Here is a 20,554-nt window from a genome sequence, read left to right as displayed (position 1 = left end):
AGCCACCACAGAGTTGCAGGAATAGCTTCTCATACAGACCATAGGTATCTTGTGTAATAGAGTTGGAAGCAAACTGATTTATTTTTTTTTCCATACATGAATTTCGTCCATTCAGTTACAGGAACAAGCTACAGAAGTGCACTTTGCTTTCCTGTTCAGGTAACAGATTCCCACTGACTTTGTGCTAGAATACCTCTTTTTTGCCCTGTTAACTCCTGTCCTAAAACTTCCTTCCTCTGCATTTGTTTTCCAGTTCCCTCCCATATGCGGCCATTCAACCTTTTGAGGTAGACTATATTTTCTTTTTATAGCAGGTGATAGTAGACAGTCCTAATTTAATCAATATAAAAAAAAATCTGATTCGATATTACAGTAGCTGAATAGATTAGCTTGCCCAGCAACACAGAAAAGGAACTGCTGGGCTACTCCCCAGCATTTTTTATTCTTTTTTTTTTTTTTTTTTGCAGGAATAGTTTTAGTTTCTTTTTTAATCTCCAGTCTGTTTTGCTGGGGAGTTGGACCTGTCAGCTCAGCTCTCCAAGGGCCAAAACTAACAATATTTTCCCAAACAAAGGTTCATTCAGAGAATCAGATTATATGCATTGTGTGCTGGACCAGAGAAGCAGGCAAGTGAAACACAAACTTTCCTACATTGAGCAAGTCTGCAGGACTTGCAAGGAGGCCACACTTTCACATCCTAGAGTTTATATCTGCAAAGTTAATCCCAGCTGCAGCCTCAGGACACTAATCCCAGCCAAGCAAGCATTACAGTCGCTCGTTTTCTTGAGGTTACCAGGTTCATCCTCCCTACCTGGAATCCTCGTGCAGTAGCAGATTCCAGGCAGTGGAGGGCTTCCTTGTTGCCCACACTCCACAAATGGGAGCTTTGTGCTGAAGTTGCATCAAACATTCTAAATCAACCAAACACTCCCACAGGTTAATTCTTCTCCATTTAAAAATAATACTTCAGACGAAGAAACCAAGAAGGACAAATACTTTCTCTCTAAAGATATCGCTTTCACGATAGAAGTGTTAAAAAAAAAAGTGATTAACTGGAATTGCAACACCTGCCAAGGACACGTTATCTAGACCGCTTTCACCCGGGGATGCACCTCCTGAAAAGGAACAGGAAAGTAAGAGATCAGTCACACTACAGGAGCAAACATTCCTGGACGAACACACGATAAACCTTCATTTATTTATCTTAAAAACGTAACATTTTAAGTTGGAAAGCTAAAGTTAATTTGCCTAAAGAAAGGCTCACGGGGTCAGGGCTCTGACAAGGAGCACAGCTTTGTTGGAGATGGAGCAGACAGCTCAGCACTCCTGGGTCTCAAGCACTGCCCCGTGGGGTCTGCTCCATGCCCACTTTGCAGAGTCCTCGGCAGGAGCAGTGCTGAGAGTCCCACGTTTTGCGAGCGCTGCCGTATCTACGCTGACAGCTTTTACACCCATTATGTCAGTCAAGGAAAAGGGGTTTGCACTGTAGTTGTAGCCAAACATAACATGGGCAAGAGCTGCTACAGGAAGAGGAAGGCTTGCGGACAGCTGGGAAGGATCAATGGAGAAATGCTGAGACAGCGTGGGGTGAAGGGGAATAAAGGCCAGCACAGACCTCCAGGTCTCCTGGAGGCTGTGGGGTCCTTCAGCCAGTGCCAATTTAGAGACTCAAAATATTTAGATAGTTTCTGTTTTCCAGTTAAAAAAAAAAAAAAAATCAAAGTATATTTCTAAAAATGCTCAGACATTCACCCGATATGGTCTCACCTCACTACAGAACTGGAACAGCAGTAAAAGGAGGAAAAACTTCATAAATAACAGCAGTGATATTGTGGTCAAAATACCAAGAAACTGACCCTGTTGTCACCATCCATCACTGACAACTCTTGAGCAAAACCTCTCCTTGATCCTTGCTATACTTCAGTTCGCCCATCTACAAAGATCACCTACTTCACAAATATCAAAGCTTTTCAGCACATCGTGTACTTTAACTATTAAATATCAAGACTTTCTTTAGAGAACCATCAGACACTCTCGTGAAAAGTGGGCTTCACAGCTTGTGTTTGGTCACTGAAGACAAGAGAATCAAGCAGTCCTGACTGTTCTCTCACTTGGTAGAGCTCGGACAAAATAGGATCATCTTGTATCTTTGTGGCAAAAGGTTTTTCTGCCTCTACAAATAAACACTGAAATAATGTGGCTTTTCTGAACTATTTCTGGTGCCTGCCAGCAACACCTGTGTTGCTCACATAACTGTAGTTAAGAATATCAGACCTTCTCTTGGAAGAAAGCACTGCAAACACAGTGAGTAGTGAAAAATCTTACAGCTAAGAGAGAGACAACACTTTTGCAGCAATACAGGCTTACGTTAAAAAAAAAAAATAAACTCCATAGGAAATTGTTCTGATTTTTGTTTAAATAAACACTGCCACCCAAAGTTCCTATTTTGGTATGAAATGACAATCTGTCGTTTATTCTCCTGGCAGAAAAGATGTAGATGTGGATAACATACAAAGTGAAGATTATCAGAATTTCTAAGTATTCTCTTTTTTTTTAAGACAGTGGATTTCAAATCTCTATTGGAACTGAACATCAGTGTGTGTTTATTATGTGGAACTTAATGATAATTTAATAAAATGATATTTATGGTAGCCTATTCAAACACTAAAAAAGGCAAAAGTCATCTGAATTTATACTGTACGTATATATATATATATTTCTTATGATTAAAAAGTTTAATTATAGGCTCACATGCAATTTTTTCCATATCCTAAGCGTCTCTGCCTGCGTACAGAATTGATGGCACGCAGCACATCTCAAGTGTTTAGCACTTACATTGCTGGCCCCTAATGCTGTTTACTTCTCAGTGCCCATACTTGAACTTATAGGTTATTATTTAGGGCTAACAACGTAACTCACAGGTTTCTCCACAGTGCTTTCATTCTCATCCTGCATTGAGAAACCAAGGCATAGACCTATTAGCATTTCATTATCCACTTCTCTGCTCTGGCCAGCACGAGGTGTCAGTCTTTGCTCCCCAGGCTGCACCCTCGGATGCCCTTCTCTGTCCTCTCCAGGCAATGAGCTGCCACCTCAGCAGCTACTGGCTACTTAGAAGATTACAGTCTGACCACGTTTAAAAACAGTTTCACAGGTCAAAGCACTCAAGTGGTACATGGGCAACATCCTCACCAAAAATGCCTTCGGGTAGGAGCATTTTTCAAAAATGACTGGAACCTTTTTTTCTTTATTTTAATATGGGCAATACATTTTGTTTCAGCTTTATTAATGGAACAGACTGAACTTCTTTGAACAATTTCTCATCCAAAAATCATAGGCTTAAATATGGGAAAGTTCAGATCAAGCAGTTAAACAACAAAAAGCGTGGTTACACAGCTGGAATTAGCGGGCAGCGTTAAGAACAGGAGGTGCTACCAGAGCAGCCTACAATAATTGCTGGGTAAGAGGGTGGAAAGTAAATTCCTTTTAATGTTTGGGTTTTTGATTTTTTTTTTGTGGTGCAGCTTAATGCTTCATGTTTTAAATGACTCATCCTTGTAACAAAATGAGCATGATATCTCTGTATTCAAAGCAGTAAGCATGAAGCCTGCTCACAGAATGCCAACAGCTGTTCTCTGCCTGCAAGCTGCAGGCCGAGAATTGAAGGCAACCAACTAGAGATGCACAGCTTCAAATGCAGCCTCTTTTCTTTTCCCGCTGCCTTTCTCACTGGTACTAGGATTGCACACAGTCAGCATGGTGCCCAGGGCCAGGATGACCAGAAAATGAGCACCCAGCATCCTCCACAAAGTTGTCAAAACTATTTTAGTGAAATCAGCTTGAGAACTTCCATTTAAGCAACATTTACTCTATTCCTTGCCCGGAAGGAGAAAGACACCATCAGCCTTAAATCACCTCATGTCTCTGACATGCAATGGTCCACCAGTGACTTCACCCTGATGTGCAGCAGCAAGGACTGTGATAGAAGCCAGATTGTCTTTGCTGCTCTGCCTTCTCCAACAGCTTTCTTTCCAGCTTCCTTGATGCATGCTTCCCTATCAGAAAACAATCACAGCACTCAGGACACCCTTTTCCTCCCATCGTTTCCTTCCTCTTCATGCTCTCTACTGCTCAAGGAAGACTACCAAGCGCGGTGAGGCAAAGGAAACACCCTGTACCTATCTAACAAGGTTGCTCTACCACGAACTTTCCTTACAAAATCTCTGCTGGGAGGCAGAGGAGCTTTCCTGTTGTCAACAGCTGCTATGACAATCAGCAGCATGTTGTACCGATAAGCATATCAACAAAGGGCTTCATACAAGACCAATATACTTGCTTTACACTACAAGGAGCTGTTGTCAAGAACAATGATCAGGAACCAGCACTGCTCAGAGCACCTTCCTTCCCACTTAATAGGATAGCTGCTGGCAGGAACCCCCTTGTACAGAGCTAGGAACGAATGTGTCAGGATCCTTTCGCGATTCAGGTCTTAGCCTGGATTAATAGACTGATCAAGGTGTGATAATCTGGAACCTTGTTTGAAGCACCTAAACTGTGGTTCAAAGACTTTTCACACGCAGATCCCCTAAAAAACCTAAACAAACGCTATCAGCACAGGGGATCAGCACAGCTCTCATACCTACAGGAACTGAGAACTGTTTACCAGGCAGAGAAACTCGAAACCAGCACTTCTGCCACAGAGGATAATGTAACATTCCCTGCACAACATAGCAAGCCTATAAATACACTGCTAGTCTTCAGGGATCTTATTCTGAAAATGACCTAAGTGTTTTAAAAAGAAGAGACCATCTCCACCTCTCCCCTTGCAAAACAAAGCTTTCATACCATCTGTCTGCAAGCAGCTCCCTGCAGCACAAGCAACACCAGACTTGTTACCAAATTCAGTTATTACAGACTTGAGCACATGCAGCTTATTGAAAGTTCACATAAAAGCTAGAGCAGAAGCTACACAAAAGGATAAAAGCAGACCAAAGGCACAGTTGTGCTACTATTAATGCTACTGAAAGATCAAAAAAATCCCACAGAAAGATAATGTAGGGAGAAAACTCCTTCTACAGTTAACATAAAACAGACTGGAATGAGAAAAAAAGGAGTTTGGGGGGGAAAAAAAAGGCATCTCTAAAAGGCCATTTATAGACTTCTCAGGAAAAGACTTTTGTTGGAGCTAAGTGCAAACCAATGCTTTCACAATGACTCCACCAACACCAGAGGCGCTCAGTGCTGGGACCTGCAGAGCCACAGCTCCTCTTGGCCCTGCTGCAGGATCCTGGGACCCACCACCAAGCCCACGGCCTCGGGAGGGCTGGGCAGGGAACAGGCCTTCACCTGCAGGCCAGCAGACAACAAGCTGTGGAAACTTCCCCAGCTCCCTGACAGGCCGTGTAAGTGAGCCAGGGCTGAATTAAGTGGGACACGAGGCAGAAGCGTGCTAGTGCTGATGACACAGAATCCGTGTCGCTTTTCCCACACAGCTCTTGTTGCCAATTTAGGATTGGACAGGCTGAGGGAGAGTCCTGGAGCCCCGGTTCCCACACAGGGATGTTGAGATCAGCCCTGGCCAGGAGAATGTGAAACATTTTCAAAGCCTATCAAAAAATAAGAAATAAAAATGAATGCAATTTGTTCAGCAATAAATTGCTGAAAACCGGAAAACTGAGAAGCATGGGAAAGCAGAGAAGTTTTCAGGATGCTCAGTGCACTGAGTGGAAGGAGCACTGAGAAACTGAAGCACTACGACTGCTCAAAAAGCAAACTCAAAATCCTCCCCCACCTCTAGTGTTTCCCTTTAGGGGATGCAGAAAGATAAATTCAGAGGCACCGAAAACTGAATGCTGTCCTCGTTCAAGAAATAAGTCAGACACTAGGATGAATGCACAGGTCATGGTGATTATGACACCGTTACACTTCCAAGCTTTTGAAAAAGTGAGAAAAGATGAGAGCTCGCTGAGTGCATTATATTTGGGAGGGAATAGCGCCCTGGGGGCACACAGCAAACTAAGCCAGTGTGCTCAAACACAAATCACACAGGAACAACCGGCAGTGGCTCTGGACAAGCAGAATTCCCTCTGCCCCTGACCTCCCACTCACCCCTGCCCAGTGGGATTGCACAGGATCCCGAGGCCACAGAGCTCATGCAGCCCTTCAAATTTCTCTCTCCTTAGTGGTATATACTAATCAGGAACAGGAAGTTTGAAAGGGGCAGTTTAAAGCTTTTCTGTACTTCCTGTCTCTCCAGACTACATGCAGGCAGCCCTTCAAGCAGCATTTCTTATAAAGCCATCCCTTTGCTCACAGGAATCACACTGACCAAATATCCCTCAGCAAAACGGCCCAGACATTCACCCCTATCATTCACCCCCACGCGGGTTAAGACACAGCTGGACGAATGATTCCCTTGCCAAGGACATATTTTCAAAGAGATCCACACGGTTTATGTCCCAAAGCAAGCGGTGACTTCCCGAGCAAAACAATTACAATATCAGCACTTTCCTGAATCTCACTACAAACAACCTCTACTACAAAAATCCTCCCTCACCAAATGATCTTCCCCCGTCCCCCCTTCAAATCATGTTTTTTCCATGTGCAGAAAGTCACAATGTAACAGCCTCAGCCTTCCCTTTGTAGACTCCCTTGGAGTGCTCAAATTGAAGGTAAATAACATGTTACACATTTATTGCTGCAGCGAAAAGCAGTCCCTCTGACCTTCCTAGGAGCTGTCTCCCCGTTTCCAAAAGCTTGTCGTACCCACAAAGGCTTCAATCACCACATGCAGAGGTCAGATCCCAAACCTAATCATGTCGCTAATAAAAACTGCTAATAAAAATTTAGGCTCCTTAAGCCCTTAAGCAAAGATTTTTACTGGAGATCCAAGTGTTCTACTTGTATGACTGGATACTGAAAGCAGATGGGATGCACGCTGGGCTCCTAAACAGAGCTTTCACTGAGCAAAACTTATTAGAAGCAGTAATTAATTGTCTTCTGTTGCAGATTTTCACACATCTAGTCACAGAGCCTTTAAGTTGAGCTGTGCTCTTTGATAATATTTGCTGATTTGATAAAGCGAGTGAAATCTAATCACATGGTTCCTGAGAGGGGTTAACTATTTCACACTGCAAGACAGAACAGAACACAGGAATGCCTCTTGTTCCGATGCAGTTTGATTACTGCCTTCCTCTCCTTCACACAAGGAATGACTCAGATCACAGAGGCATTCAAGTCACAAACATACTGGCTGTGCTTTCACAAAGCAGAGGAATAGCCAAAACCTTCAGGCAGCCTCTCAGGGAAGGCAGCCGTGCAGGAGTAGGCCGATATCACCAAGAGCAGCCACACAGCAACACATACTGAACTTATCTGAAGTTTCCAGAGGCCAAGTGCCACTGACATGTACTGTCCTGTGCTGCCCTGCAAAAAAAAAAAAATGCTATGTTTCTGCACCAAGCAAAAGCTACAACAATATGAGAGCGCTCAAAGGCTGCAGTTTCTGTAAGGCATAAGACAAGCCTCTTACTAACAAAGATAAAAGGTTAGCAAACAGTGAAAGTGCTGCCCGGAATTTTTTCACCGCTGATACTAAAACAGCGTCTAGCTGACTGCAGTACTTGGCACCAGATCTCTCCTGCCTTACCGTAAGAGCTGTATGATCAGCCGTACGGGTCAGGCCAGAGGTCCCAGCACTCCAACAGCAGCCACAAGTAGGTGTTTTGGGAACAGTGAGAACAGGACGAGCACGTCTGTGTGACACTCCCTCCAGTCCCCAACACACTCCCACTCTCCACCTATTTTCCACAGACGGAAACTGGTAAAGGCAGCAAAGCCCTACTGCCACATTCCCATTGGCCCTGCACATCTCAGGCAGCTCTAGGATGAACAAAAGCAGAACGTGGCTCTATGAGTTACCAAGCGGGTCAGGAAACCAAGAGTTTAAACCAGCTCCAACCCAGGCAGTGCATTAACCAAGTGCTCTGCATACCTTGACTCAATGCACATTTCTGAGAAGTCGGTCTTTTGTAAACATTCTCAGCTGTAAAGGGAAACGATATTCATCTACTCTCTAAAACACATCGGAAGAACCACATCACTTCTTTCATTATGTCTACAGACTTTTTTTTTTTTTTCATACCTAGGTGAGTTGAATGCATATTGATTTGGCAGCTCTATGCCTGGAAAAGGGAGGGATAATGGCATTCTTAATAGACAAGAGGCACCGCAGTGACTCCTGCAAACAGATTCAGACGTCCCAGCGTTTGACAGATTGCTGCAGGCTCTTGGCTATTTCACAACACCTGCTTTCCATTTTTGTAGGTTTTTAGGTGTCAAACATGATTGCTAAGCACCTAAAACAAGTGCAGTTTCCTCCTTAGGGATATTTTTTTTCTTTGGTCAAGATTTTTATCCCATCCCAACACTAGGTTCATTTGAACTAAGGCTATAATAAATAACGACAACACACAAAGTATTTCTCTGGCTCTGTAGCAGATCAAAGTATTTCACAATAATACCAAAATCCTTTGATTTACTTCTTCCTTCCCAAAAGAGCCATATCCTCAAACTCAAAAGTCGTTTTTGCATGTGTTCCCAGGCCACTGATCTGTTCCCCCACTACAACCCTCAATTTTCTTTCTTAAAAGCCATGTTATAGAAGAACAGAAGCAAGCAGACCATTCTCTTTCTCCGCCTTCCCACATTTGCCACGCCACCACATTTTCTGTTCCAGTACTCTCACCCTCCATCCCAGCAGGGATAGATGTTTACCAAGCAAACAGAAAGCTGGACTAAGCCGAAGTATCCGTGCAGACATTAATATGCAGGAGTTCAAAAGTATACAAGGAAACATTTATATCTTTGTTGAACGCTCTAGGCAATGAGCTGACACGAACAGAGCAATGTGTAACACTCAGGTCCTTACGTACTGCTAACACACCAGCAAATTTCACAGCCCATTCCTGAACTCCCAGTTCAGCTTAACTGAACTCAGACTTTCTTGTGCTACCTTTTGCACAAACTCTCCTGACACAGACAGTTCCCACCATCACCACACTTTGACTCGCCATGGATAAGCGTGCTCACATTCAGGAATTCACCATAATGAGCAGAAATCAAACGTCCTAGAAAATAAATTATATCATTCTTTGCTCTGGAAAACATGGCAGCAGATAATAGCTATGGCCATTGTTTGGTACATCAGAAATACAAGATCTTCCACTGGCCTCTTCCCATGTGGCACTTATTTCTCTAACAGCTGCCAGGGCCAAAGCCCATGTATTTCCTGCTCTGACGTGCTACAAAGTCATAGCTCTCAATAACTAATACAGGCTCCACCAAGCATCATACCAGTGCACCAAAAGCAAAAGTCTGCATAATGAGAAGATAATAAAGAGCAGCCAAGGACTTCAAAGAAGGATCACAACCAACTGAGAAGCTCTTCCACAATTCACGTTCCATTAGTCCCTGCCCCTTTGGAAATGGATTCATTACTGACAATAAATAATGAGAAATTTACCAGCAGCCTAAAATCTGTGTTCAAGATACAGCCAGAACACGTTTCACTGAATAGCCTGTGCTGGCTATAAGCACATGAATGTACAGTTGCTAAATGGTAACCAAATGCTGCGGGCCCAAGTAATTTTTAGGTCTATTGTGAAACCCCGATGTCACTTCATTCCAGCTGCTCCAGAGACACAAAAGTACATCACACGGCTCTGGACTCTGTACCACCAGTCCTGGTTTGCTGATCTCTTGTCCTGCACTAGCATTTTATGGGGTGAGAACTTCGCCAAGGTGATAAAGCCCCTGGCAGGGACAGGGCAATGCAGACAAGAGCAGTGTTTTTGACAGCTGGCTCACACGGACTGGGAAACTTGTGGCTGCCAGACTGAGGAGTAGCTGCATTTGCTGCAGCCCCGTTGTGGGTCTCACAGCCGTGCACTTCAGCTGCTGTGTCCTTGAACAGCCACAGCAGAGCACCCATTACTGTGAGACCTTGAGGGAAGAGAGAGTAAACAAAGTGGCAGAGGGAAAAGGAGGCCAGGACTCTGAGTAAACATCCCATGCTAGAGAGTTCTGAAAACAATGAACGTGACAGATTCTGGCAGCAAGAGCATCCTCCAGGCCTGCAGAGTTTGCTTGAATCTTGTTACACAGAAATATTGCTAAAAGAAAAAAAAAATCCCCTGCTGGTATACAAGGACTAGCAGACTTTAGTGTTGGAAGGATCAGCAAAAAGAAAAGCCCTCATCCTGTTTATGTATGTTCCTGCAGATCTGATCTAAGTACAAGATGCACTGCAAACTGCAGGACCGAAGAGTAGCCCAGCACGCCTCTCCCACTCAGCCTGCCCGGTCACAGCCTCGGGACCAACGCCTGTGTTTATCACAACTGTTCAGTGACAGCTCATGGGAGCTCTCAACACAGATCACCTCTGAAGCAGGACTCCTTTAGAAGGATAACACAGGAAGTAAGCACAGCAGAAGACCTCACAAACACTGAGACTTGCAAGCTGCCACCTTCCCCCTAGATTTGCAAGACCGAAATACAAACAGCACAGCTGCTGTTTCACTTCCAACACTAATAATGGCAATCTTCTTTCTCAAGAAGGGCAAACTTATTACACAACAGCAGGGCCACTTGGATCTTCTCCTTACCCCCTCAGTCACCCACAAGGCTCAGCTCTGCAACTCATTCTTACTCACAAGCCACTCCTAGTACAAGCAGACTCCACTGAACACCAGTGAAGACAAGACCACCCTTTTATTTTCCAGATGAGATGGGAAGAAGCCTTTTGTGCTCATGCAGAAACAAAATCATAACAAGCACCAGATTCCTGCACTTGTACAAGGATAGCTCTCTTTGAAACAAAGTGGGTAGGACTCTCCAGCTTGCTTCCTTCCTTCCTTCCACCAAGGCTCTTCTGTTTCTGCTCTGAAACATTACCCCAAAATTCTGTGCTTCATTTCCCTTATCACTGAGGGAAAGCACAGGGAAATAATGTTTATCTGCAATTAAAGAGAGAAGCACAAACAAAACACGTGTAGTTTAACAGTAAAGACATCCTCTGCTTGCTCTGGTGTGGTATAAATGAACAATAAAGATACCTCTGGAAACTTAGAAATCTCCCATGACGTTAAAAAAATATATATTTCTCTCTATACATAGCAAGGCATTCCCAAATATAGAAAAAAATACAGGTAATAAAACACATTAAACACAGCATAAAGGACTGCAACCACTGCTTCCATGCAGCTGAACTAGAAGTAGAGAGATGAGAAAGCCTGTAACTGCATCAGTGTTGAAGAGAAAGCTGTTCTGTGAAGACAAAACAATCAAAAAGCTGTCTGACGAAACTTTAACAAGCCATTAAAATTTGACAAGGCATTAAAACCTTTTTACACATTTCAGCAAAAGCGTTCTAGCCGTTAAGTAAAAGCTTAGCTACTTAAACAGTCGAATCCTTTCTCTAATAGCATCACGCTATGTCACAAAACACATCATGTCAAAAGGGTTATCTGTAGGTCAGCAGAGGTCTGGCCTAAACACACCAACATATCACTAATTAAACAAAACCAGATTCTAATACCCTGCTCCGTGAAATCCAAGCAGTGGTCTGCAGGTGCTCTGCCTGGTCTGTCACCTTTTGCTTTACAGCCCAGAGAGGATGAAGCAGCTGCCGGAGCTGCTCATCTCACCCTGGGCTTCGTACCTTCAGCGTACCGTGGGCAGGGGCTGGGAGCTGCAGCACGTCCTGCCCCGCAGCCTGCAAAGGGTGGACAGCAGAAAGCAGGGATGTTTTGGCTAACTTCTCAGGTCGTCTGTCAGGATAACTGGCCAAGGGAACCATTTGGCTGTGACGTGGGTCTGGACAGCTTCCCAAGGCCCTGACCACGTCCAGTCCAATTTTCTATTATACATGGGAAAGCACAGCTGACAGCCTGAACAGTTTCACAAAGGTAACTAGCTGTTGCTAAGTTTGCTCTTAAACAGCACTCTGGATTTGAACATCTTAAAGGTCAAACATAAACTTCCTCAATTGACGCACGGAATCAGACTCTATAACCCACGTAAGGTAGAGAGATGGAATCACAATTGCCTGCAGCCAAACCTTCACACCACAACAGAACAGCCAGAGCCCAATTTCCCACTCTCCTTCCCCACGTCTTCCTCAGGGGCTTAAAGTCTGCAAGAGACCTGTAAGAAATCATCACATGCATGAGAACAACGTGCAAACAAACTATCCCTATATGAGTTTCAGCAGCCAAACCATCTGCTCAGTCCAACACCCGCTTAGCATGAGAGCAAGCCCAGCAGCTGTGGTGCATCAAGCCAAGGGAGGGGAGCAGACAAGGAGCCTGCAGAATGCAACCAGCCGCCTGACAGTATGGCCCTGCAGCCATCTGGAGTGCCACGTTCACCTTTTGTGCAAACTTCTCTTACAGAAAGGGCTCATGCCTCGTATGGCAGTAAAGTGTTTGACAGCTTAAGGAGGCGGATGCCATTTAGACTTCCAAGTACAACAAAACAGTTCTCCGCAGGGGAAAAGGCCAAACTTCTCCCTGCGTAACAGGATTTTTCTAGGAAAAAAAAATTAGATTCTCCAGAAGGCCATCATCAGAAACAGACCTGAGAATTCAAAGGCGATGACCTAGATATCCAAGCTTCCTTGGCAATGGCAAACCGCAGCCCTTTCACAGGGAGCGCGATGCTGCTCACAGCCATCATTTCCCAGAAGCAGGTGCTCCTCACCCGCAGCCCAGCGAGCGCCAGAGGCAGCAAGCAGCACGCTGCCTTCCAGACGCATTAAGATTACCGTTAAAATACCAGTCCGGTTTTATTACCCTGTAATTTGCATCTGCAGCTCCCCATCAGCTCCAAGGCAATGCCTTTTCTAACAGGTGGCAATAAGCTGCAGGTCTTTTGCCTCGTTTCCTCCTAAATCTTCTGTTTGTCTCCTTGACTTTACTACTCAGGTTTGTAGCTGAACTGTCACCTTTGTTATGGATTCCTTTCAGGCTCCTGTGATAGATCACTGCTGAACTTACACCTCCGTTTCCACTTCTCAAAAAGGCTGCTGCACACACCTGGCTTTCTGCAGTGTTTTTTGTCCACTATCATGAAAGAGAAAGGGAAAAATAAGCAGTTAGCTGATGTAAGATCAACAAGCCAGAAACTATGGGTCAGAGAAAGGCTTTGTGTTTGTGTTACAAAGTAAATAAGCTGTGGCAAAGGCATGCTAGAACATTTCCGATGGCCATTACTGCCTGATTTACAAAGAGATGCCTACATTAATTATACTGCAAATGGCATAAAGACAGCACGTTTCACATTCAAAACAATCAGAAACAACCCTGCAGCTCCCTTCTGAGCAAACAAATGTATTTTGGGAAGCTCACGTTCAGAATTTCTGTTCTAGCAGTAGAACTACTAGAAGTGATTTCAGGAAAGCCTAGCTTTTCCCAACCCTGTTTTCCCAGCCTTCCTGCTTCAGAAACTGTGACAATAGTGTAACTTCAGCTCGCACTAAAAACAATCAGATTCAGAATTTTCCATCACTGTCTGGAACACAAAGGACCAACCCTATTTTCTTTGGAGGTCACTGAAACAAGCACTTTTTCTAAGCATCTATAGAATTGTTTTATAGATATTTTGAAGGTTTCCTTCCCAGAGTGAAAGGAAAGTTTGTAGGACAGCTGTAAAATATTTCAATAGCCATCAAAGAGTTCAGAAAGCTCGCCTTTTTCCTCAGAAGTAGCTTAGAAGTTTTGTCTTTAAAGAGACTGCTCATGTCTGTGACGTTTCAATATCAAAGGACAGATGAGGAAAACTGTAAATGCAATTAATTTCTGCATACAAAGGAAAGGAAGTAGCAAGAATATAGCCTAAGGTCTGTTAATTAAAAATGAAATAACAGATTAGATCCAAACTTGTCCAAGATTATAAACTGATCAGCTTCATTGTTTTGTTTTAGAGAGACAAACCTTTGTTACTGCAATAGGAAGCAAGGCAGCACCAGAACAGCTGGAGCAGAACTCCCACCCCCCCGCTCCCATTTAACTGAACTTGATAGTATCGTTGTATCCCTTTCCTGTTTTCATCTCCATGACCTCTATCACCACCATCGACCCCACTGTGTGCCTTTAACTTGGCCCTTCTCATTCATCCAATGCATTCCTCAAAGATCCTTGTAATTTTACTACAAATCCCAGCCCGCCTCCCGCCTCACACCTTGTCCTCTCACTCCCCTTTCTTTGGAAGAGATCACCCAGTATCATGATTAGGGGAAAAATTCCGCTCACACAAAACATCTAACAGAGCTGACTCTCTTTCAAGCCTTTCAATTTCTCTGCAAATTTAGAACACCTCTCTGGCATTGCAGAAATGCCTGGCTATCAGCTCAGCAGAGCTACGCAGCTCCATTACACCTCCCCACCACTTCCTACCTTGCTGCGCCAGTGGGTGCCCCTTTGTTTAAGGCTCAGGGATGCACAGACAGACAGGCAGCTGCTGTATCATCAGCCCTGCCTTCCAAGAGAGAGGTATTTTTTTTCCCCCAACACGGAAGAGTAACAAACGAGAACGATTCAGCGAACTACAAAAGGAGCACATGGAAAATCACGAGGGAAGCTGAGACTTGAAATTGGGACTTTTGAGCTTAAATTCCTCTGCCATTCAGAGGAAAGAAAGAAAAACTGGTAACCAAAATGCTGATTTCTGCTGCCAAACTCTACTTCACTCAAAGCCCATCATAATCATGCAACACAAAATCCTCACTAAAAGAAATTCCAAATCTCACAGCTCAGCCAAGAACTTGGCAATGTGAGGACACACTAACTCCCCATTTCCCTATTTCAACAACCCATCAAAAATGATGATTATGAAATCCATGTTGTATTTAAGCCAGAAAATAAGATCTGTTTACTACTTGGAAACACAGGATAAGAAAACTACAACACAACATGCAGATGGATTGGTAAATCTCAAGATGATATCAACAACACGGTTTTTATAAGTGCAATTACTGCAGACCACACCTCTGCAGCGCACCCCACACAGCAGCTCCAGAGAAACCAGCACAAGCCACCAAAATCATCAGGCAAAAAGGGTTGTTCTCGCATCCAAAAACCCATCTTCAGAATCTATCATTTCTTCCCAGGCATGTGTAGCACTGAAGACACCAAAATCTTAATTTTAATGAAGACCTTTTCACATAACCACTATTAAATATTTACTTTGGTAAAACAAACGTATCTCCAAAACGAGCGCAGCTCAGCAGTCTTTCTGCAAACCTTGAGGCTCAAGGTTGTCACGGTGCAACTTACCAGTCACTTAAATAGAGCTTAAAAGCTTGTGACTATATCAAGCACTTGAGTTAAGCAAGGTAATAGGCTCAGTAACACTGTCCTGATTCACTTTGTGCTCTGAACATAGCATACCTTACCCACCAGTGCTCATAACACAGCAACGCAATTGAAGTTAGGATTCATTCATGGGGTGAGTACAGGTGTATTTGTCAGAGTAGTTCCTACAAGTAGCACATGAAAATGCATAGATAAATTCTGGAAGCATTTTATCTCCAACCTGCTAGCACCATTGCCAAGAACTTCCCAAAACACTCACTCGCTGTATGTGGAAACGTGCTTTAGAAACAAATCAATCCGTAATGTCAGTCCACCACCAAAGGGAATGTTTTTGGCTTACATCTACGTAAAGCGATGGGGTCAGACTGCCAAAGAGGAGAGATGAGATCTAGAAACGACCTGGCAAGCTTCTCAAAAGCAAACTGATGCCACGGCTCCCACACCTCACTCTCATGTTCCGTGCAACTTTAACAAGCAGGATCCGGAAGGTTTTAAACAAGTACCTAATGCCAGCGCTAACACTCTTACCTTAAACACAACACCTGGCGTGCTCCTTTAGCTCTCATTAGAAGGTGAGAGAGTTCTGAGGCTACTTAATAATAAACAAGCCCACAAAGTCATTTTCATTTACCCTATCATGTCATACCGCCGAGTAAGATTGACATCAGCTGGCATAATTACACGTAACAGAAGCTCAAAAAGAAAGCCACCCACATTAAAGAACCACTCACGCTCACTAATTCCTAAAATAAGGCTCATGCTTTGTTTACACCATGTACGTGACCACACACAGCTGGCTGGCCTGTTCTCTCAGCTGCACGGATCTTCTGCCTGGCAATGCAAAAGGGAGATCTGCATTTCTACATGCATATTTCAGATTCTGGATCTTACATTACATGTTCCCAAAGCAGAGCTTTCCACAGGGAATGCTGTCACTCCCGTATTCCAGCCTGCTAGGGCCATTAACGGCTTGAAAGCGTCCTTTCCTACAGCACATTTTTTCACCTCACACAAAGCCTTCAGCCTGAATACTCCAAGGAGCTGAACATTATTCTTCTGCTGAAGATGACAGTGCTGTAAGGCAAGAATTTGGAAAAATTCTTCTGTCCAAATCTCAAAAAAAAAAAAACCAAACCAACCCAGCTTACACATTATGATGTGCTATAAACAAAACATCTCAGAATATAGTTCAGTTTGGGAAAGTTATTTTTGGGTCATGCAAATATTTGGATAAGTTTAAAGTTAGTAAAGGGTTTTAGTAAATTAAATATTGGGATTACATTTCATTTGATGTAATTCTACGTAATAGCCATTACAGGCCACACAATTATTGGCACAGTTTCTCACTATTAGAAGGAAGAATGGCAAAAGTCGTTTCCATTTTGGAAAGCACATTTTTTAAATCTTATGTATAAAGTGGCCTACCTGCCATATACCAGCTGCAGTTACTTGTGTTACTTACGCACACGAAGACGTGCAAGGTCACACTGTTTTACAGCACTGAGATGAAAGGGCTGGAAGAGAAAAAACAGGGCTCTTCTACCTCTGCCAGCATGGTACAGTTGCCACAATCAATCTCATGGAAAAACCCGGTGACACTTAGATACTAAGCACAGCCCGCGTGACACCTGTGGTAAACTGCAGTGTTTATAAGTAACTTATTGATTTAGAAGATTGTTTTAATCTCCGAACTGTACAGCGAAGCGTGCTCTGGCCGTGTTTTCCTCTGTGAAATGGCTCATCTGAAATGAGGTTCTTCTGCCTGTGCAGGTGGATATGTGACTGAGACACACACGATGAAAATCAAAATCAGGTTAGCTTGTACTGCTGGAAGGCATGAGGGAATCACTTCCCTCATGTTCAGAAACAGCTTCTTTTTTAATCATAAAGAAGTGTGGCGGTTGCTTAATAGAACAAAGCTATTTAAGAAAAAAAAAAAATATTTCCAGCACAATTAGAAGAGCCCAGGCTATGCTATGCATCCCCAAGTGAATGTGATTCAGCATAAATCTGGCCATTTCAACCATAAATCATCCTGACCTGGTGATCTTGGTAATCCAGAAAAACTTCCTTTACTAGCTCATCAGTAAGGCTGATAGATAACACAATTTAGTGCTTCTTTTTAAGACTTTAAACACTGAGATATTAGCAATGGGTGTCAAGTGTAAATAAATATTGCACACACGGCTCTGTTACATCAACTTCCTTGTTTCTGTACTTAACATAGCTATCAACCCGCTCTAGAAACACGACTCGTTGGCTCGGGCCCTTCATTGCTGGGTCTGCAACAGCCACAATGCCAAAAGTCACTTCTTCACCTTTCTGCTTTGTAGTTTTGTGAGGTTATTTTTTTTGTTTCTCTCTAGCGCAGGTTTCCATCCAGCGACAGCAATAGGAAAAGCGTGCACGTGATATCTGCGTGTTTTGTCAGCATCAGATAAATGACAAAGATACAGCAAAGGCAGCAACAAAACCATTTTCCGAGCCAACCAACACACCTCAGACCAACCTGAAGCACAGCACAAGAGGCACTCGCTGTTCCCCTGAGTGCCATGTGCTCCCCAAGGAGAGCACAGACCGCTTCTAAGGCAGCAAGGCTCAGCCTACACGCGTAATAGAGGCCAGCGAGGAGATATGCAGAAGTTCTGTCACTCGTGATACTCCGCATATTCCTCTCAGGCAGAATGGCTGATTTTTAGTGTCACATTTTTATTTTGTTTTGTAAACACGAAGATTTTATGTGCCTCTTTACATCGCTCTTGCCAGTAACTAATAACCTGCTGGTAAAAATTACCCAAGCGAGGTTACTTACAGCTCCGTTTTCTCGCTAAAGGACCAAATGGATGGTTCTGTTGTTTCCTGTTCACTGAGCAATACTTCCAAATAAATAAATTCTAAAACCACAAAAAAAGCCTCTGTAAAACCAGCAAAGAATAGAGACATCTGGGGTGGGCAAAGTTCAGCTCCAGCTAATATGGCTCCTATAAACGAAGATAAATATTCCTGTTGGTAACGCTCAGGGGAGTTTTCCATCACCCCTTCTAATCAACTTCCAGAATACACTTAATAGAGAACATCAGATTGGATCCCACTTCTGCTCCATCGCGTGGAACAAAAGGTGCGGGCAGACACACATCTTTCCCAACACTTCTGATCCATCGCTCTGCCTCCATTTTGGAAGACAGACAAAGGGCCTAAATGGGGATGTAACATCCGAATAAATTGATGGAAAGCAAAACCGAAGTCGGAGAACGAGGCGCCGATAAACCCAGGAAGTGCAGCGCCCAGCTGCAGACACCGGAACAAAGGAAACAATGACAGACTCTACTTTCTTGAGGCAGTTACAGAACGAAAACTGGACAAAAAGCGCAGCGGGGCAGTCCCCATGTCACAGGCGCTCCCTGCGAGCCTCCCTGCTCAGGCTCCGGGCGCCGAAGGCGGCCGCTCACACCAAGGCAGGCGGCGATGCAGCGCGTTGTGCCACGGCCCCGCTCCCACGCTGGGACGGGGTCCGTGCGCCGAGGTCGCTGCTGCCCCTGCACCCCGCGAAGCGCAGCGGGCGCGGGCTGGGGCGCAGCTTTCCCTCAACGCCGTGGCCTAAGCGCAGCGCCCGCGAGGAGCCCCAGCTTCTCGTGCGACAGAAGCGGCGCCCGCACGGGGTCACGCAGCCCCGCAGAGCTCCGCGTGCCCGCCCGCCGCCCCGGCCCCGCGCCCCTCCCCGCGCCCTCGGGGCTTTCCCCGCGCCGCTGACTCACGAGCCCCGGCGCCGCTCGGCCCCACGCCCGGTACCTGTAGGCCAGGGACATGCACTCGAAGAGCTTCGTGAGCGACGCGTCGATGCTGAGGCGCCCCCCGGCGCCGCCGCCCCCTCGGGCCGCCCCGAACTGGTATGTCTGGCAGGTCTGCTCGTTGACCGTGTCGAAGTCGTAGCCCTTCTTGGGAGGGTGCTCGCTGTGAGGCGACGACACCATGAAGTGGCCCGAGTGGATGATCTGGGGGCCCGGGGGCTGCCCCCGCCGCGGCCCGCACCGCCGCCCTCCTCCCGGCGAAGCGCCGCCGTCGTCGGTATCCGACGAGTCCTCATCGGGCTCCGCGCGGGGGGACAGCGGCCCCGCCGCGCCCAGGAGCTGCGCCGGCCGCATGAACACGTCGGCGGCCATGGCCCCGCTGCCTCCGCCGCCGCCAGCCCCCGGCCGAGCCCGCCGCCCGCTCTGCACCGCCACCGCCCCGCTCCGCCCCGGGCCGGCCCCCACCGCCCCGCCCCGCCCCGCCGACAGGAGCCGGAGCCCCGCCCCGTTCCTGCTGTGGCCGCGCTCCCGCCTCAGCTCCGCGGCCTTCGGCGGCCGCGCCCGGCAGTGCTGTCCCGTAGCTGCCGGTGGCCCCCGCGGGTGCTTTCCCGCCAAGCGCCCCCCGGGCGGGCTTTCCCTCAGAGGAAGATCGTTCCGCCGCCCGCCAGCCCTGGGGGCCGTGCAGTCCGCCATCGCTGCCGTTTGCCTACAACGTGAGGGCAGGGCCACCCCACGTCCTCCCACACACCCACACCAGCTCTGGGCCACGACTGGCACCCACCACCTTGTCCTTTCCCCTTGCACTAACACAGCCACAAAACATGGTGGCCAAGAAAGGGGAGGACACCACAGCCCTGGTGCCACGCTGCTGCTCTGTCCCCGCTCCCCTCAGTTTAATACCTATTGAGGTACTTCTGTGGCAGGGAGGTCAGGAGGTGTGACGTGGCACGTGAGGAGGCCTTGAGCAGAAGTGCAGAACCACACCTCTGGCTGTAAGGCACAGAGAGCTCGGGGCAGGCTGAGGTCACGCGGACCAGAACCAGGAGTTAACTGCAGGTCTTTGGTAACGCTCTTCCTCAGGATAAGGACCCTAAATTCAGCGAAGTTCAACAGTTCCCCCACACAAAGGAACAGGAAGGCATCATTGCCATGGGAGGGCTCCAGCTGTGGGAAGTCTTTAAAATCAAGACTGACATTCAGCTCTTAGTCAGCATCACATATGGCAATTCTTAAGAAAAGGCCGCAATCGTAACGTACCTCTGGAGATGGAGCTTCTGCTTTACCTCATTAAGATGAGCACTCAGGGCACCTCCAGGCCAAGGCTGCTGTCTCTTCTCTCCTTCTCCACAGTGGGAAACTCCAGAAGGCACAGGGAACGCCTCGGGGCCAGCAGCA

At 45.9% G+C, this 20,554-nt stretch overlaps 1 protein-coding gene across 4 annotated transcripts in view; it reads right to left on the bottom strand.

Annotated features, from left to right (window-relative positions):
- Window positions 1-19,583, bottom strand: part of MLXIP (MLX interacting protein) — a 46,008-nt gene extending 26,425 nt beyond the window's left edge. For 2 of the 4 annotated variants that reach the window (XR_002443423.1, XM_021412696.1), the window contains exon 1: window positions 19,161-19,582. Coding sequence is in view for 3 of the 4 variants with exons in the window: in XM_021412696.1 (XP_021268371.1) it covers window positions 19,161-19,531 (371 nt within the window). In the remaining variant the exon portion in view is untranslated. Of the gene's footprint in view, window positions 1-19,160 lie in introns of all 4 variants that reach the window. The other 2 variants (XM_021412697.1, XM_021412695.1) reach the window with 2 other exon arrangements.

This window comes from Numida meleagris, chromosome 14 (genome assembly GCF_002078875.1).
Source record: "Numida meleagris isolate 19003 breed g44 Domestic line chromosome 14, NumMel1.0, whole genome shotgun sequence".
Taxonomy (NCBI): domain Eukaryota; kingdom Metazoa; phylum Chordata; class Aves; order Galliformes; family Numididae; genus Numida; species Numida meleagris.
Note: the sequence above shows the minus strand (reverse complement) of the source record. Positions and strands in the feature narration are given on the sequence as shown.